Raw genomic sequence first — 18,651 nt, 5'->3', positions numbered from 1 at the left:
TGTTATCCAAATCCAGGATCACTCGATCGCGTAAAATTTCAACAAAGCACGTGGTGCAAAACCGCTCTCTGGCCACCTATATATGACTACCATCTAGCAACACCATCGAACACAAACGTTTATACTTTATATACTCGTAAATAAACTAGCAGCCTCAATGGAGAAGAAGAGGGTGGCCGTCGTCGGAGCCGGCGTGAGCGGGCTGACGGCGTGCAAGCACCTGCTGGAGCGCGGCTGCCGGCCGGCCGTCTTCGAGGCGGACAAGCTCCTGGGCGGCGTGTGGGCGCGCGCCCCAGACTGCACGTCGCTGCAGTCGGAACGGCCCATGTACCAGTTCTCCGACTTCCCTTGGCCGGAGTCCGTGAAGGAGGTGTTCCCGGACCGCCGCCAGGTCGCCGACTACCTTGACGCCTATGCCCGTCACTTTGGCGTGCTCGACTGCGTCAGGTTTGGCCGCCGGGTGGTCGGGATGGAGTATGTGGGCGTCGGTGAGGAGGAGGTGGTGGAGTGGGAGGAGTGGGCCGGGTGCGGCGAGGCGTTTGGTTCTGGCGAGGGTGAGTGGCGTCTCACCGTGGCCGACGCCGAGGACAACATGGAGGTACATATATGGACTGATCCACGAACTAGAGTTTTTCTAGATGAAGTACTACCTAGCTGATCCATGCCTCTCTCGACCGTGTTTGTATCAAAGTTTTAAATAGCCGGCAGCCCGCTATAGCTCTTTGCGCATGTTGCCGCTATTTGATTTCATGTACAATTTGCCGCTATAGTCTCGTTATAGCCCCGCTATAGCTGTTTTTAAGGGTTGCCGCTATATACCATAGCCTGCTATTTAAAATTGTGGTTTGTATGGTTTTCACTTTCAATGAGATTCAGATGAAACTCAATGAATTTCAGTAGACACTGAAATATTTAGCTTTCAGCCAAAATATTAAGCAATTTCAGTAGTACACAGCAATTCAAGTATCTTTTTTATTATTTTCAGTAATTTTAAAATTTTGGTTGAATTCAACTGTTTCAGCACTTTGACCAAAATCACTGAAATTGTTGCTGAAATATTTCCAAAACTGAAAGTGAAAACCACTTTGCTTCCATTTTCTAACCCCTAGCATGTAATGTCCCTTTTCAATCAGTGAAGCTAATGAGGTATTAAATGCATCATATTTTCCTGTCTCCAGACACACGTGGCAGACTTTGTGGTTCTTTGCATTGGGAGGTTTAGTGGTGTGCCCAACATACCCACGTTTCCTCAAGGCAAAGGTCCAGAAGCATTTGATGGGCAGGTGATTCACACCATGGATTACGCCAAAATGGGCACCAAGAAAGCTAACGAGATGGTAAAGGGCAAGCGTGTGACCGTCATTGGCTACTTGAAATCAGCGCTCGACGTGGCTGCTGAATGTGCAGACGTAAATGGTACACAATCCTACAACTAAATTTTTTTTTCGTCTTTGTGCAGAAGTAACTATGTCATCATCACAAATTTTGTTCGCATGACCAACAATAGGGCTGTTTTTTGTCATTCGGCGAAATTGAATGCATTGTCTGCCATTATTACATTGTCTGAATTCTAACAATTATTCTCGATAAGAACTTGGATAAATTTACTGATCCCTGCAGGTACTGAATATCCATGTACAATGGTTGTCCGAACAAAGCACTGGATCATACCAAGCTACTATGCTTGGGGTTTCCCTATATCAAACTTGTATCTGAATCGCTTCTCTGAATTCCTCATTCACAAGCCCGGCGAGGGCTTCCTCCTATGTCTCTTGGCCACCATCTTGACTCCACTGGTACTAAAAGTCAGCATGTTGTTTTGCATTGATGTAATTTACACTTAGGTTTCAAAATAAATCGGCACACGCTTAATTCTTGTTTGTATATGAATAGAGGTGGTTATTCTCAAAGTTTGCTGAGAGCTACTACTCCATCCCCATGAAGAAGCATGACATGGTGCCTGAGCATAGCTTCTTTGAGGCACTAGCGACATGCTTGATCGCCATTACACCAAAGGATCACTACAAGAGACTAGACGAAGGCAGCATTGTTCTAAAGAAGTCCAAGACCTTTAGCTTCTGCAAGGAAGGTGTAGTTGTTGAAGGTGAATCTTCGCCGATAAAGAGTGATATAGTGATCTTCGGAACGGGATTCAAGGGAGACCAAAAGATCACGAGCATGTTTACTTCAGAATACTTTCAGAGTATTGCAGTTGGGCCAATATCCTCGACTGTACCTCTATACAGGTTACTTTACTATTACTACCTGACTTTTGTGTACATGTGTAGCTGATTTCCAATCCAGATCGGGTTATTGAAGATTTTCTTCATTTTTACATTCAGGGAGTGCATACATCCTAAGATTCCGCAGCTTGCGGTCCTTGGTTATTCAGAGAGTTTGGCGAATCTGTACACTGCAGAAATTCGGGGCAAATGGCTAGTGCATTTCATTGATGGTGGATTCAGATTACCAAGTGTTAAAGCGATGCAGGGTGATATCCTTGAGTGGGAGAAGTTTATGAAGCGCTATTCTCGTGTCTACTTCCGGAGGTCCTGTATTGGGCTTCTTCACATCTGGTACAATGATCAACTATGTCAAGACATGGGATGCAACCCGAGAAGGAAGAATAGCATTTTAGCTGAATTATTTGAGGTATATGGTCCCCGTGATTATGTTAATCTTCACCCCAAGTAAGAGGAGGTCTTGGTAGGATTCTTATGTGCAGCTCATATGTTCTGAGCAATCGATGTGGGTTATGTCAGCATAGTATGTTTTTTTATGTATTTTCGAGCCTGATTATCCTTTATGGTCGATCATATGATATTTTGATAAATAATGATTATGTGATGAACATACATCAGATATCTTAAACATATGATATTTCAAATAAATAATGATTCTGTGATGAGCATACATCAGATATGTTAAACTGAGAACATCACGATATGAGAAAATGAACCACGCGCATGGTTAAATTAGCGTTGCCTTCCACAAATATTATATCTGATGACTGGTGAGACACACAGAATATGGTTGATCTCTACAAACGTTAGGCAAGAATCCAACTATTCTACTAACCATCTAGACTAGGATTAATCTTCAAGCATCCAAAAATGCCTACCTATTCTGTCAGCCAAGAGGCAGGGCACATCAAGACTTATGAACGCTCCGTGGGAGATAAGTTTGTTTCTAACTACATGGTTCAATCTAGCATAGAGGATGTGCAACATCAACCATTTCTAGTGTTGCACAGATATTGCAAATCAAATAATAACCATTTCTAATGTTCCACTTGAGCTACTCCATGTGAGAAACCAAATAATGGCTGCCTATTGCAACTGAGCGCACGAGACAACATCTCATTATTGCAAGCAACTACGATGAGCTTGTTGTCTTTGCTGGCCACCGACATCTATGGCATTGCGCCATTTTGAGAGGATTCAGTGGCCGCGATGGGGTCAAACAAAAAGAAACCAAAATCATAACAAGGGTGTCATAGTTCATTACAAGAATCTAATTCCATGACAAGTCACAAGGCAGCACAAACTACAAGTGAAAAGAGTGATAACCGAACAACCCAGTCTGACAGCAAGAGGATGGATTAGTTTCTTGCAAAAATGTGAGAAACAAACAGGTGACACGAACTCAAGAGAATCACACATAACAAAGTGCTCGAACCCCACTTCCAAGGATTTCATTCAACAACAGGTGAGCACCACATCATTTCAGCTCCAAATCCCGCCAAAGTGAAGGTCCATGGTCACCGCTTAGATGTCATCAACATCATCATACATGGCAGATTCTGAGCCAACATCATCATAATCATCCACATAATTGAATTCACCATCATCATCATCATCCATGACCACATTCAGCAAATCATCGTGCATATCAACCTCAAAATCAGAACCAGAGTAATCCTCACTGTAATCCTCACTGTCAACGTAGGCCCAGTACTTGAAATCAGAGATGGGATCATGAGGAAGCTTAAGGTTTCTAATTCTAGCACACTTTGATTTCATAGCATCATCTATTTGGAGGTTGTAGCACATACGTATGTCAAGTGATTCAAGGTGAGGGCAATGGTCAAGGATTGCCATCAGTCCATCATTAGTTACTTCGCTGCCAATCAACTAAAGGACTTGGAGATGAGGCATACTGTTAGCAATCCATGATGCTTCTGGGTCAATCTCTATGCGCTCATAGGCTGCATCAAACCGCTTATGAAAATCAGCCCAGCGTTCATTTAGCTTAAAGCATTTCAGTTGTGAGCGGCTTTTGTCAACTAACTCGCAGAAATTGCCATACAATGAGCAGAACGAAATATCCAGTTCTTCAAGCTGAGGAAGGCGATTAATTGCCTCTGCCAACCCTTTATCAGATACTTTATCACAAAAGCTGAGCTGAAGGCTCTTCAACGAGAATGCTCTGCATTGAGACATGGTAAGTTTTTAGCCAACCCAAACATTTAAGCTATATCAAATCTAAACATGCTTTCCAAGCTCACAATGAGAAATATCACTGGAACAATATAACCAATTAAAATCCATGTGAAAATAAAACATTCTATGATGTTGGATTCATCATAATCTTCAAAAAGGTTGATAATTGCAGTCACATGCAAATGAAGTTCAACATGCAGTTCTAACAAAATACCACATGACTTGATACTGTGTGTGAATTCTACATGTCACATTCAGTAGAATGATGAGAATAAGAGCAGAAGAGGGCAATGAAACATGTGTCAGGCGGCATCCACCCTACAACAGGCGCAAATTCAAGCCTAAACTAGGTTCCGCTAATGACGTAAGGTCCAAGAAGAGAGTTCCTTACTTTCTACTCCAGTATAGAGTATAGATATAATTAAGAGGTTATTTTTCAATTAGGAAGTCAGAATAATTAGAAATTTTTTAGTTAGATTCAGATTGAGGTGAAGTCAGATCAGTTTGTACGCATAGCCTAAATAATGGCCAAACATTAGTTGAAAAATAATCAAGCAAGTTTAATCCCAATCTTTGTTCCCTTGCTATCACGCCAGGCGTTCTGTCTCTCTATGCTAAAAAAGAGTGAATTGCAAAAAACCACCACATGGAAGTCTAGGTTTGCAGAAAATACTGGTTTAAGAATTTGTGACAAAAACCATTGATTCTTGGGCTAATCTTTTGCAAAAAACACCGATCAGTCTCTTTGAGCATTTTAACTCTGATTATGACATGTGGGTCCTGCATTTGATGACGTGGCATAACAGTCTAAGGTATATGACGATAGATGCTGGATTGTCTAGATTTACAAAATAGTCCCTGTAGTTTTATAGGGACACCCTTCAACAACAACAACAACAACAACAACAACAACAACAACAACAACAACAACAACAACAACAATAATAATAATAATAATAATAATAATAATAATAATAATAAGCAATCAGCTCCACATCAGATTTGGGCTCCCAAGCAGCCGAACAAAGCAGCAGCACGCCGGTCATGGGCCTCGTCACCGGGAGCGGAAGCAGAGGGCACGGGCACACATGCGTGGCTGCTGCGGCAGTCGGCAGCGGAGCTGGCTGGGCGGGTGAGCTGGCGCATTGATTAGTCAATTCTTCTTCTCTCTCTCTCTAAAAAATCCTCCCACGTCGCCGTCGGCCGGCGAGTGCCCTCGTCGTTGTCCAGTGGCCCAGACCTCGAGCACGGCCTGCCGCAGAGCCAAACGTCACCGCCATCCTCGTGGCAGCCAGAGCTCGCTGGTTGAAGAACGCATGCGCCTGCCCCTCTGGCTCCTCGCCCACATCCAGGCCTTCACAAGGCGGCGCCGCGGCTGAGCTTGCCAGTGATGCGCTCTAGACCAGCCTCCCCTCCACCATGAAGCTCTGTAGCCGGGAGTTCCCCGACCACCCTCCTGTATCTGTCGAGGAGGACACCATCGGGCACCTACCTAGAAGGCTGGAACGCAAGCATAGGGTCGCCCGCCACCCCCAGGACCCAACTGGCGCCCTCGCGCACCCACCTGGAACGCGAGCACGGGGTCGTCGGACACCCCCGACACCCACCTGCGCACCCCCGAGAACGGGGTGGCCGGCCTACTGCCTCTTCTTTCCTCCTCGGATTACAGAAGCTCACACGAGGGGGTTGCTCGATCCCCAACTGGATCGGGATAGTTTCAGGGAGGGAGGAGTTCTTCACAAATGACCCATCTAACATTGCTTATCGCAAACGTTGCGCCACATCAGCAAATGGTGGTCTCCATCTGTCATAATCCTCATCAGATGGGCCAAAGCCATCAACTAGCATTTTTTGCAAAAGATTAGGCCAAAAATTAGTGATTTTTGGCAAGAGATTGTAAACCGGTGTTTTCTGCAAACCTAGGCGCTAATGTAGTGGTTTATTTGCAATTCACTCGCTCAAAAACCATGGGTAAACGAGGTGTATAGTTTTGTCCCTCCTATCAGCCACAATCAGAATCTTCGCTCAACCAAAACCTTTATACCCAAAGCCTGGTAGAAATCAAACTTGGTATATCCAGCAAATTCAATCATCAATCAATAAAAGTGAGATCACTTTATTTCAATGCACCAATAGATCAACAAAACAAAAAAATATGAACTTTGACTAGCACTACGCATAACAAGCAAACAGATGGTTGCTTTGTATTAGCGCACTGTAACACTATTTCAGAGGAATAAAATCATACCTTTTCACAAAAATAAAATAAAAAGAAGGTCACAAGAATATTTCAAAAAAAAATGGAGGCTTTTTTGCTTCAGCGAGGGGATATAGAAGTTGCAATACCATAACAGAAAGTAGCTACTAACAGTTAGATCGTCAAACAACTTTCGTCGCGACTAGGGTTCCTCCTCCCGCTCCTCCCCGCCGCCGCCGGCCGCCCTCCCCTCCCACCGCCTCCGACCACGGGCCGCGCGCGTCGCGCCCCTCCTCCCCCTCCTCCTCCTCCCCCTCCTCCTCCTCCCCCTCCTCCCCCTTGTCCGCTCCCCCCCCCCCGGCGGGCGTCGGGCCTGCATCCTCTTCTCCTCCAGCCCCACCCCCCCGTCCTTCTCCTCCCGCCGTCGCCCGCGAGGTCCGCCGGGCCCTGCCCGCGCGGCGCCGGCAGCGGCAGGCCGTTCTTTCCCTGCGCGCACTTGGGGAGGCTGGGGGGCCTCCTGGTGGCGGCGGTGCAGCTCGGCCTGCAGCGGTGCGGCTCGCCGGCAGGCCGCGGGGTCCTCGGTGCGGCGGCGCGGCCGTTGGTCGCGGGGCAGCGTGGCGGTGCTGGTGGCTGGCGGCGCCCGGGCGGCCCAGATCTGGGCCCTTTAGGGCTCCATCTAGGCTAGGGCGGGCTGGCGGCGACGGTGCTCCCTGGTTGATGGCGAGGAGGCGGTGGTCTGCGGGCGGTGGCGGCTTCGTCGGCCGGCGAGCTGCAGCGTGACGGCAGGGGCTATCCGGACCCTTTTTGGGTCCTGCCGAGCCTTGGCGCCTGGCAGGCCCCTTGTCCATGCGTCCGGTCGGCTCGGCGGAGGCGGTGGTGGTTGTCCCCTCACGTCGGCGATGTTGCAGATGCCCCCGACACTACTAGGAAAATGCTTACCAGTAGCGTTGGTTTTTTTGCTACCAATAGCGTTGGTAGACGCGCTACTGCTACGGCACTACAGCTATTTTTTAGTAGTAGTGCTTGTTTGTCCCAGCGCTACTGGTAACTGAAGATAGCAGTAGCGCTTTTTTGTAACCCATGCTACTACTATCCTAAGTACTAGTAGCGTGCATTTTTCTCCCACGCTACTACTAGCTAATTAGGACTAGTAGCGTGCACCTTTTCCCCACGCTACTACTAGCTAATTAGGAATGAAAAAATTAGATGCCATATTCATGGATGGAAATCAGAGACACATCCAGTGCAAGACAAACTAAGGTCATAGAACCATCTCAACTGAAAGAGATCACAAGAGTCCATTTAACATCATATGCACACAACCATCATCGAAACGTGTGTACCTTCCCTAGTGTTCACCACCAACCTAAACAAACATCTTCTCTAGACCCAAATCCTCAACCCCCCCCCCCCCCCCAGACGGTGGCGTCGAGGTCCTCCACCTCGGCAACCTTCGGTGTCACGATCACCTGGACGATCATCTGTGCGACATGGCCGCCGGCCTTCACCGGGTTGAAGAGCACAGCGCCCACCGGGCCGCGCTAGTCCGCGTCAATCAACCCTGCGTCCACGTCGGGAAAGTGAAAACTTGTTAGTATGCAAATATCATAAGTTCAACCAAATAGTATATTACAATTCACAAGACCAATTAAGTTAAGATTCCTTCTCATCTAGCAATTTAAAAGAGCTCATGCCAAAAATATATGCTTAATTCCTCACTGGCTATACAAACTAAATGGTACAGGAACGCACATGGTTACCATGGATACCAGTCTAGATTAGTATTGTCTATAAAGTTGCAATTCCTAAAGTTGATCGTCTCTTAGTTTTGTGAGCAAAATATGTTCCTTTTTAGAAAGCGTACAACTACCAATATCTTGTTACGATCTTAGCTATGCGATACGGTTAACAGATAAACACACGCCATCTTTTTTTGAGAATATAAACACACATAATAAATATGTGTGCAGATGTAGCATGGATCATCGAAGGCACTGACAATTAAAAATAGTAGTATTGCAAGGAATTATTCCAACTAAGCCTAAATTAAGAGCCCTTCATCGGAAAAAAAAACAAAGCCTAAATTCAGCAAGCAACAGCTCCATAGCAAGAATAAAGGAAGGGTTCGTAGTTACCAGAGTCTTGCCGTTGACCAGACTCCAGTGACCGTGCGAGGCAGAGCAGCGAGACTCCTAGCAAGAATAAAGGAGTGGATTGAAGTATCTTTGTGTGTGTGTGTGTGTGTGTGTGTGTGTGTGTGTGTGTGTTTACACAGCAGAGCGTGTACCTAATGCTCCACTTGACTTGACTTGTCTTCCTGACCACACATTGTGGCTGGAAATCCTTTGGAGTTTGGAGTGGCAATCATGTGGAGGTTTTTTTTTTGAGAGAGAAATCATGTGGAGGTGTGTAGCCTATATCTTCGTTGTGCAGAAAATTAGTGGAAGGCATGGGCCAAAAAAAGAATGGAAAAAATTCTCAAGATTGTAGCTGTTAAAGTTATACTAGCAAAAAGGCCCGTGCGTTGCAACGGGAGAAAAAAATACTACATACCCCTAGCCTAACAAGCATGGCTTAATGGTTAAAGGATAACCCTCTCCCCACACAATTCCATGTTCTCTATTCAAACATGGCATCCCATTGGTGTCGCTTATCCTCCTTTCCGCCCTCTACGATAGTGGCCGCAGTGTCTATTTGATGACAATGCATTGTCAATCCCAAGGTCATCATCTCTGATTTTTTTTTGCATATTCATTTCAGTAATCCATTTGTGTTAACCAAATGGACTGGTTAGGATTTGGATCCGAAGAATCCCAAAAGGAATTGTGAATGTTTTAGTTGAACCAATACTTTATTATAATTTCTATTATTTACTTTGTAGGAATTGCAACTCAACTCACTCCATCCATTTTTTTCTCTGGACAGTTACCACAAAATATTAGATTTACCCTACTAAAAGAAGTTTTAGTCTAACCGGTGGACAAAGAAACAAACATATATACCTGACCTGAGCATGTACTTGTATCTGTAGGAGGCACCCTGAAAGAAGAAAACAAAGCGCTCGCATATGACTCTTTCTCGTAAACCAGATTCGTCCACCGATGCATCACAGGTTCACAGCCCTGCAGTGCAAACATACACAAAGATTTAGGTAAGCAAACCATGATGTGAGAAGCCAAACTAAAAATTTAGCCAATGCATAAAGCTGTATGCAGTACAAACAGCAGCAATCTTGGTAGTGAGCACCTGCACAAAGCTTCTCCACCGTATAAAAAACAATCTGAAAGACATGTAGACGACAATGGAACTTGCAGTTGCAGTCTTAAGATGGATAAGCACCCATCAAATAAAGAAAGAGATAAGATAATACGCTGTGCCATTGGACTGGAATAGCATCCTCAACTTGAGGAACAAAACAATTCAAACCGGCAAGAACACAATGAAACACCTTTGAGAAGGCAAGGCCACAACCATGATGGATTAGGACAGGGAGCGCTTCTCCCCATTGTTACTGCTCTCCCTTGTTCCTCCTGCTCAGTTACTCAGAAAACAAATCGTCCTAAGCTCTGCCTCGTATGCAATTCTTGCCCGTTGTTCCTGTCCGCGAGCTGTCCTAGCCAAGCCATACCAACTCCTGTGCAGCTTCCGTCGTCTTCTTCTTTCCTATACGCAGCCACCGTCGACCATCGAACCGACATTGTCCCACTCCGATTCTGTCCAGTGGGAGGTCCGATGTCGAGGTGGAGCCACCTTGGCTGCCAATTCCTCCGCGTATCACTTTGCTTAGTTACAAGTGGAATCACACTCACACTAATAAAAAACTGTCAGCGGTCCAGTGAATTAACAGTTGACTAAGAGAACATGTATACAGCTACATGTACATAGTCATAGACATGAGCCAAGGCTGATGGATAGACAAAAATTATCACTAACTTGCTTAGTAAGTAGCACCAGATTGGATCACCGGAGAACGATATTACTATGGACTGTATGAATACTCCATGTATTTTTACCCAGGCAACTAACAACCTCACCCTGAGTAAATGTCCTACCTGGAGAAGAAAATTGCTTGAAAATACAGACCATGTGAGGGGTTGCTGGTTGGTCAGCTTATTCAATATGTACTACTCAAAATTGCATCTGATTGCTGCCATTCTTGTTCGAAATCAATTCCAGCAGCCATAGTCGATACGATTTGGGAATCGAAGTCGCCACAACCAATTGGCGCAGAAATGAGAGGGGGTCGGATCGGGGGAGGGAGGGAAGGGGCGGGGGACCTTGATGTGGCGCTGGCCGTCCTTGTGATGCACGAGGTGGAGCTCCTTGTCGTCGACAGCGTCAGTGCCGCAGGCCCCCACGCCGAGCGCGAGAACACCACGTCCCTGTAGGGAGCACAGAGATGGTGTGAGCGCGCGCGATGGGATCAACCGGCAGAGCCGTTCCGTGGATCTGAGGTCCGCACGCACCAGAAGAGAAGAGTGAGGCGGGGGCTCGGGGGAGGCAGAAGGGGGAGAGGGGCCGCGCGAGTAGGCGAGCTCGACGTAGGGGTCAACGGACGCGGCGGGTCGCTTGTTCGTCGCCATGGCCCCTCCGCTGCTGTTCAGCAGGGCCGACGGCGAGTGGGTTGAGAGAAGAGAGGAGGTATAAGGGAGGCGGGGGTGGAGGGGATCTGGATAGGGTGTTGGGTGAATTTTTTTTTGTAGCGTGGGTGATAGTAGCGAGTTTTGCAATCCAGGCGCTACAGCTATGTCTTTAGCCGTAGCGCTGGGTTGATCACCCACGCTGCTACTATGTCTTGACTTCGGGGTGTAGTGTGGCACACTTACTAGTAGCGCTGCCAAAAAAAATCACGCTACTGCTAAGTAATACCAGCAGCTCGTTTTGTACCAAGCGCTACTGGTATTTACCAGTAGCGTGGGGTCCCAAACAAACGCTACTGGTAAAGTTCTAAGTATAAGCATTTTTCTAGTAGTGCGAGGCCACTATCTCTTCTCCCGTCCTCCAGGTCTCGTGTCGGTGACCTCAGGAGACGGCGAAGTTGATTCGGTGACCGTGGTGGCACATGTTAGTAGGCGGCGTGATGGGCGGTGCACTATGTTTCGTCTGGGGTGGTGGTGGGGGTTTGGGTTGGGAGAAATCTCTAGCGGCTCGTCCGGTCCCGACGCGGCGACGCCTGTGGGTGCCGCCGGACCTTCCTGAAGGGCGTTGGGTACACCCTCCCCCCACTGCCCCCGCGTACCGGGGGAAACCCTAGGACTAGTCCGGGCAACAGCGGCGTCGTCGTCGCCTCCTTGAAGGTGTTGCTTGGTACGCGGCACTTCAGAGTGCTGGGAGCATGGATTTTGAGTCGCTCGACTAGTCGACGACTAGTCTATGAGTCGCAAAAATATGGTCGACTCAGCTTAGTGTCGACTTGCGACTCTGAGTCGCGACTAGTCACAACGCAGGCTCGACTTCTTCCGAGTCACTGCCCCAGAGTGACTCGCATGAGTCGCGACTCAAAAACCATGGCTGGGAGAGTGGTGGTACTTCTCCGGAGGGTGCAGCGGTCACCGGTCGTCTTAGTTCCGTTGTTCTGCCGTTGTTGGCATTTGTTTCTCTTTCTTTTTGCTCTATTTTGCTTTGGACTTATTTGTGGTTGCTTTGTAATACAAAGCGGGGGAAGCCCTTTTTGGTAGCTAGTAACAGTTAGTAGTTACACATTTATTTGTTCACTACATAGTTGTTGACTATTGTTATTACTACATGATACAGATTTACACAAAGGGTATGGAATGTGCAGTCAGCAAAGGGCCTTCAACAGTTTGTATGAAGAAAATGTTGAAGAGGGAGGCCCCACAGTGAACCAATTCAAGTATGTAGTTAACTACATGAAACGTGCAGGCTCACTAAAACGTTCAGCCTTTCAGTACAATGGTTATTTCGCACATAGAAGTCACCCAATCAGCACAGAGCCAACCTACATCTTCATTTTGAAGTGATTCTTCTACACTCCAGTTAATACAGAAGGTAGAACATGTACCATGTCAGCTGTATGACTCTATCATCTACTCAAAAACATTTAATAACATATAATGCTAGTTAACCATGCAGGTCAGACCATTAAAGTGAGTATTTGTGGTCTATAGATCAAGAATTACTTAGACCTTTACAGCAAGTAAATCATCAGGAGAAGGTAATTTGCTGTAAACCAACAAAAATATTCAGATGGCCTTTTACCCTGTGAAGTCTCCACACTGAAACTTACCTACCCTCGTATGTTTTAGGTATTTGTACCCAAAGAGCACAAGACACCAGTCTCAGGAATCCTGCTATTGGCAGAGAGTAGTGGGAACAGGCCAATTCCCACCAGGAAAACAAACCTTCACTATTCTACTCTACATACATTTTCTGGGTTGCTCCACTTTTTCTCCCGAGCTACGCGCTAAGCAGCGTTTACCAAATTACATTGAGTCACACAAAGATGCAACACTAGAGACTCACGCGATATATTCTAAGCATTTTACTGCTGATCCACTGTAAACTAATCTTACATTCTTAAGAAGTTGATTCTCACTACAACTAATTCTCTCAACATGCACACTGTCCACATCATCATTGACATGCATTCATCCAACTCAGCAAATATGCCACCTCAGCAAAAGAATTACACGATTTAAATAGTCTGGTTTAATCACACATCGTTTCCTCTTCCTCTTCCTCTTCTGAAGCCCACGAGACATTTACTCTTCTGAAACCCACGAGACATTCTCCTCTTTAATATCCGATACGGACCGTCTCTTATCCTTATCCTCAGCCCTCCACCGCTTCTGTTTCTCAGTGGTCTGCACGTCCATCTTCTCCGTCAGAAATCTTGAAGCCCCTATGGAAGATGGACATCAACTATGATCTCGTGCTACCCCACTAAATGGCAGGCGACCCATCCCCAACGCCATCTCCTAGGTCTGGCAGCCCTGGCCTCTAATTGCTCCGGCGGCCCGAATTTTTTCGGCAGAAGGGGAACTCTGGCACCCGGGAGCCAACACGTTTAGGTCGGGCCACTCTTCCATTGCTGATCCCAGAATTCCAGATCCTCAACGAAGGTGCGCACAACCGTTGAGGATTCTACCCACCGTTGCTCTACCAAGCATGAGGGGCCTCGCCTAGAGCCAGTTGCGTCGATTGTGCGCTGTGGAATCGGCTTATGCTTCCGATGAATTCAACGACTGCGGCAAGCATTCGCGACCACGGCCGCTGCGTCCTAGAAAGGGGGCAAAAAGTCTTTCTGCTTCCACACCTCTGTTGCGAAGGGGAAAGGGCGAAGGTAGATGGCGGACTGGTGTGTGTTTTGCAACATCGCCCACCGCGCCCTCGCTTCCACCATCGCTCTCTTCTACTGCGTTCCGTACACCGTCCCCTCACCGTCTCCGATATACACGCTGTTATGATAAATGTATATCGGAGACCTGTTATTTGTGTGCAAGCAATGCTATATGTCGATTTTCTTGCAACGTGGGACCTTCCATTGTTGTGTGCAGGATGACAACAAGGTCGTTGCGTTCCAGCCTTCCAGGACATCAATCCCTCGGCGTTCAGTTACTTTCTGGTTTATGCAGTTTGTTCCTTCAGTGTCATGTCGCTGTCGTTGGCCTATATGTGGTCGTTTTTGCAGTTTGTTCTCTTAGTATTTTATGCACCATTTAGTCTTTAGACCAGAAATTAATTCACAATTGAGGGAAAAATGCAGTGAGGTTGTATCTTTTGGAAAACCAAAACGCAAAGTTCCTTTGTAGCTCAGGCTACATGGAACCTCTTATCCTCAATAGTGAGGATCTTTGAAGAAACTAAAATATCGAAACTCTGGGCGAACTAGATCGAGCCCATTCAGATCACAATACATTATTTAATTTTATTCTAACCTATCTTACATATGCTGCCAACACGAATCAGTGGCCTTTTTGCTTTGTGTTTATTTGTTCTATAAAAGTAGTAATCTCTGATGTAGAGTTCTAACTCCCAAGGATTTTGATTCTGACATATCATATATATACTGTCAACACCAATCAGGGGCCTATTTATTGGTTGTTTATTTGTGCTATAAAAGTAGTTCTCTGATCTTCAGAGTTCCAACTCTGTAGGGAATTCATAAGCATCTGGTCTGTAACACCTGACCTTTGTAAACTAAAACTACCAAACGAACAGTTGAGACCCATCTAACTCAAGGATTTTGATTCTGACATATCATACATACTGTCAACACCAATCAGCGGCCTATTTATTGGTTGTTTATTTGTGCTATAAAAGTAGTACTCTGATCTTCAAAGTTCCAACTCTGTAGGGAATTCATAAGCATTTGGTCTGTAACATTTGACCTTTGTAAACTAAAACTACCAAACGAACTGTTGAGACCCATCTTTTCCTTAGATAAGATGGATGGCAGTTCACTTTACTTTCTCCTAACAGGGTTGAGCACTAGCAACTGTCCTGGCTAAAACTCTGTGTGTTTATTAATTGACCTTTCTCCTAACAGGGTTAGCAACTGCCCTTTCTTAATTATTTTGTGGTTCGTTGGTTTTCTTCATTATATTTTTGAGCAATTATGTTTAGAACAGTCTTCTATTGTCGTGTTATGCTTATCTTGTGACTATTATATTTACTTTATACGTATTTGTCGAGCCCCATCTTCATGTCCACTAATAGGACAGTCAAATTTATCAGCACTAACCCATGTTTATTTTTCAATTTCCTGATTGTAGGATCTTGCTATCACGGCCAGGCAAAGCAATTAGGTAGGCCCCTCTCCAAATAAACTAACCTATTTCTATTTCACAATTTTCTTCTAGATGTGCAAACATTCATTTGATCTTATATAAAATTAGTTTTAACGGTTTTGGCCGGCTCATAATTGTGTTATTTCCTGTAATATTTTCCTGCCTAACATCATAGCATCAGATGTACAATCCAATTTCAGTAGTCTGATGAGATATGAAGTGAGAAGATGCATCAATGTTAACTTTTTTTGTGCTAAAATGTTTCACTTTGTCATATCTCTCTAAATTATTGTAGAATTTCCCGCTGCAACGCGCGGGGTATCATCTAGTATAAGATCTTTTCGATCACTACAAAGATCTTATATTAGTTTATAGAGGGAGTACCGTTTTACGCACTCCAATTTTATTAGGTACTAAAACTAGAATTGTCTGAAAAGAAAAGGAAGTGAAAGGATCTTTACATACTCTATACTGATCTTGGGCTGATTAACCCACTCGTGCTATCAGCATGCCATTTGGTCTTAACCTAACCAACACCTAATCTTCTGTACGAAATACTAATTACCACTTGCACAATTTCAGAATTTTTTCGAAAAGTTCATTTGCGTTGGTGAGCCCCAATTTGATAAAGCAACGGTTCACATCAAAAGGCACTACAAAGTAAATCTGAGGTTCAAACGGAGAACAAATTCCTTGCAGAAATAAAAGGATGCAGAATGGTTGTCAAATCACACAGCAGAAAGGCCCATTTCGAAGCAAGAGGAAGCGTATATCAGCAGGAGACTTATTTTAAGTTAAGAATACAGGTAAGCATTTTAATTTACCAGCAGCACGATCAAAATTGTCATCTGAGTCCATCTAATAAAGGTAAACTAATAGAGGCTCACATTCACAAATTTGGTCATCCAATCCAATTAACCAAAGTATTTGCCGTCGTACAGAAGAAATGGGAATGTATGTAATAGGAAGAGGAAAGATGTCGCATTCACAAATTTGCTCCACGTTTTCTCCCAAGCTTTTTTTAGCTACGTGCTAGGCAGCATTTAGAAAGGTACATTGAGTCACACAAAGATGCAGCGCTAGAGAGTAGAGACTCACGCGATATATTCCAAGCATTTTACTGCTGAGTACCATTTCACTCCCTCCAGTTTTATTTATACGTTATTACAAAAAAGACTTTTTTTGGTAGTAAAACTAGAATTGTCAGAAAAGAGAAGTAAATGAAAGGATATTTACATATTGTATACACTGATCTTGGATCGATTAACCCACTCTCAGGCTGTCAGCATGCCATTTGATCTTAACATAACCAACACCTAATCTTCTGTGTGAAATACTGATTACCATTTGTGCAATTTCAGAACTTTTAGACAAGTTCATTTCCGTGGGTGAACCCCGATTTGATAAAGCAACGGTTCACATCAAAAGGCACAGCAGAAAGGTCCATTTTCTAAGGAATAGCAAACATATATCACCAGGAGACTTATTTTGAGTTAAGAATACAGATATGCGCTTTTAATTTACCAGCAGTACGATCAAGATTGTCCTCTCAAGTCTCAACCCAACTAAAGGTAACTAACAGATACTCGCATTTACATACAACTTTGGTCATCAGACCCAATCAACAAAATTATTTGCAATCTCACGAAAGAAATGGGCATGTATATATGTAACAGGAAGAGGAAAGATGTGGAAACCTGTCGGAGATGTAGCGGAGGAGGAGATCAGTGACGAAGGAGTCGGCCCAGAAGGCTTCCATGGTGCCAGCGGCGCGGTCGACGGCGGCGCAGGCCATGGCCCCGGCCATCAGGATGTCTCCATCGTGGGTCATCTCGACGCGACGCCACAGCGTGGTGTCGCTGTCGGCGAGACGGCGCCACGCGTGGCATACCTGCCCGGCTCCCGTGAGGAGGTCGGCCGCGTCCAGCTTCCCGAATATGGTGGAGAGCGCGTCTGACTGCATCCCGGCCCAGTCGTGGCTCTCGCCCTCCTCCTCCTCCATGGGTGGCCAGGCAGCGGCGGCGGTGAGGTGGGGCTAGGGTTTGCCAGGAGAGGAAAAAGAAGCGAGTCGGCTTGGGGTTAGGCCAACTCCAAGGCACGACCTCATCCGGTCCGCCCAAATGGACATACCGCACGGCCCAACGCGTGATCACATCTGTATTTTTTTTTGTTCGTTTGACGTTTGATCCGCCTTATTTAGTTTATGTTCACACGGACGTCGAACGAACGCCCATGTGTTCGCCTCGGACCTGTGTGGCAGCCGCTCATCTATCTCCCACCATCCACATTTACGGCGTGATCATGGTCCTTTTTAATATGGAAGCCGTGGACCGGTGGAAGTCTACACTTTCACTACCAGCGATGCGTGCCTCCTCGAAGCCCGACACGCTTGCCTTCTCCAAACCTTATCTCCACTTTGTCGTCGGGCACCATGGAATGGCATTGGATCTCCGGGCGCAAGGGCAGGCACGACCACGAGTCCGGCTCTTCCTCCGGTCATTGTCACCGCTCCACCCCTCCACCTCCACCTCCGGTACCCGCATGCCATATCGCGTTGCCGGCGGCCAGACCTCGCATGAGGCCATATCGCGTTGCACACTAATATTTTTATGTGTCCCCACACAAAACTTTCTATATGTAATCCAAAAAAACAAATACAATGAAAGTATAGATATATTTAAATACAAACAAACAAACAACATATCAATGATAAAGCTTTAATAACGTCTAGAAGAATGGGGCAATGATAGCTAGTGTTCTATCCTCCTCTGAAAATATTCCTTAAGTTTGGGTTTTTAAGTCAGAACAAAATACGCAACTGCGCTCGCTTGCTCGCTGATCCTTGTCCTCCACAGCTGCGTCCGTAGGCCCGTTTAGTCGTCATCCATCGTTGTCCGCCTAACCGTTGCTGACACTAGAGCCATTGATGAGGTTGGGTGGCTCGGCTCGGCTCAGGGATAGTCACCGAAGTTTGCTGGCTGGCTCAATATGTTCTTGTTTTGTTTTTCTTTGAGAGAAAACAAAATACATCGTGAAACCTAGGTGTGCACACAACTGAATTGGAAAAAATAGAAAATACTAAAAATAGTAAAAAAATGAAACTTTTTGGCAACATACAATGTCAATCATAATACTCATGTTTAAAGTTTGGGGACAAAATTATTTATCCCATATTCCGAGCAAAATACGATATAATCAATAATATATAACCGCTACAGCTCACAGTTTTATAGCTGCAATTTTCCTTTTTCCGCTCAGAATA

The 18,651-nt window shown here is 45.6% G+C and overlaps 2 protein-coding genes and 1 pseudogene across 3 annotated transcripts; 1 reads left to right on the top strand and 2 right to left on the bottom strand.

The window, feature by feature from the left end:
* The first annotated feature begins 123 nt into the window (after window positions 1-123).
* LOC123184516 (probable flavin-containing monooxygenase 1) lies at window positions 124-2,922 on the top strand. The gene is made up of 5 exons (XM_044596616.1): window positions 124-598; window positions 1,179-1,416; window positions 1,621-1,796; window positions 1,894-2,246; window positions 2,343-2,922. Exons 1-5 carry the CDS (start codon window positions 158-160, stop codon window positions 2,692-2,694), a joined length of 1,560 nt encoding a protein of 519 aa, XP_044452551.1. The 5' UTR covers window positions 124-157; the 3' UTR covers window positions 2,695-2,922.
* Window positions 2,923-3,767: 845 nt separating this feature from the next.
* Window positions 3,768-17,448, bottom strand: LOC123184514 (putative F-box/LRR-repeat protein 23; annotated as a pseudogene).
* Window positions 8,082-11,318, bottom strand: LOC123184515 (uncharacterized). 2 transcript variants are annotated; one of them, XM_044596615.1, is made up of 4 exons: window positions 11,106-11,318; window positions 10,917-11,021; window positions 9,647-9,761; window positions 8,082-8,200 (listed from the first exon to the last, which is right to left on the bottom strand). In XM_044596615.1, the coding sequence occupies exons 1-4, from the start codon at window positions 11,220-11,222 to the stop codon at window positions 8,181-8,183; spliced, it is 357 nt and encodes a 118-aa protein (XP_044452550.1). In that variant the 5' UTR covers window positions 11,223-11,318; the 3' UTR covers window positions 8,082-8,180. The 2 variants fall into 2 exon arrangements, with proteins under 2 accessions (XP_044452550.1, XP_044452549.1); XM_044596614.1 differs by lacking the exon at window positions 8,082-8,200 and having other exon boundaries at window positions 8,252-9,761.
* Window positions 17,449-18,651: the final 1,203 nt, after the last annotated feature.

This window comes from Triticum aestivum, chromosome 2A (assembly GCF_018294505.1).
Source record: "Triticum aestivum cultivar Chinese Spring chromosome 2A, IWGSC CS RefSeq v2.1, whole genome shotgun sequence".
Lineage (NCBI taxonomy): Eukaryota > Viridiplantae > Streptophyta > Magnoliopsida > Poales > Poaceae > Triticum > Triticum aestivum.
The sequence above is the reverse complement of the archived record's forward strand: the minus strand, read 5'-3'. Positions and strand labels throughout refer to the sequence as shown.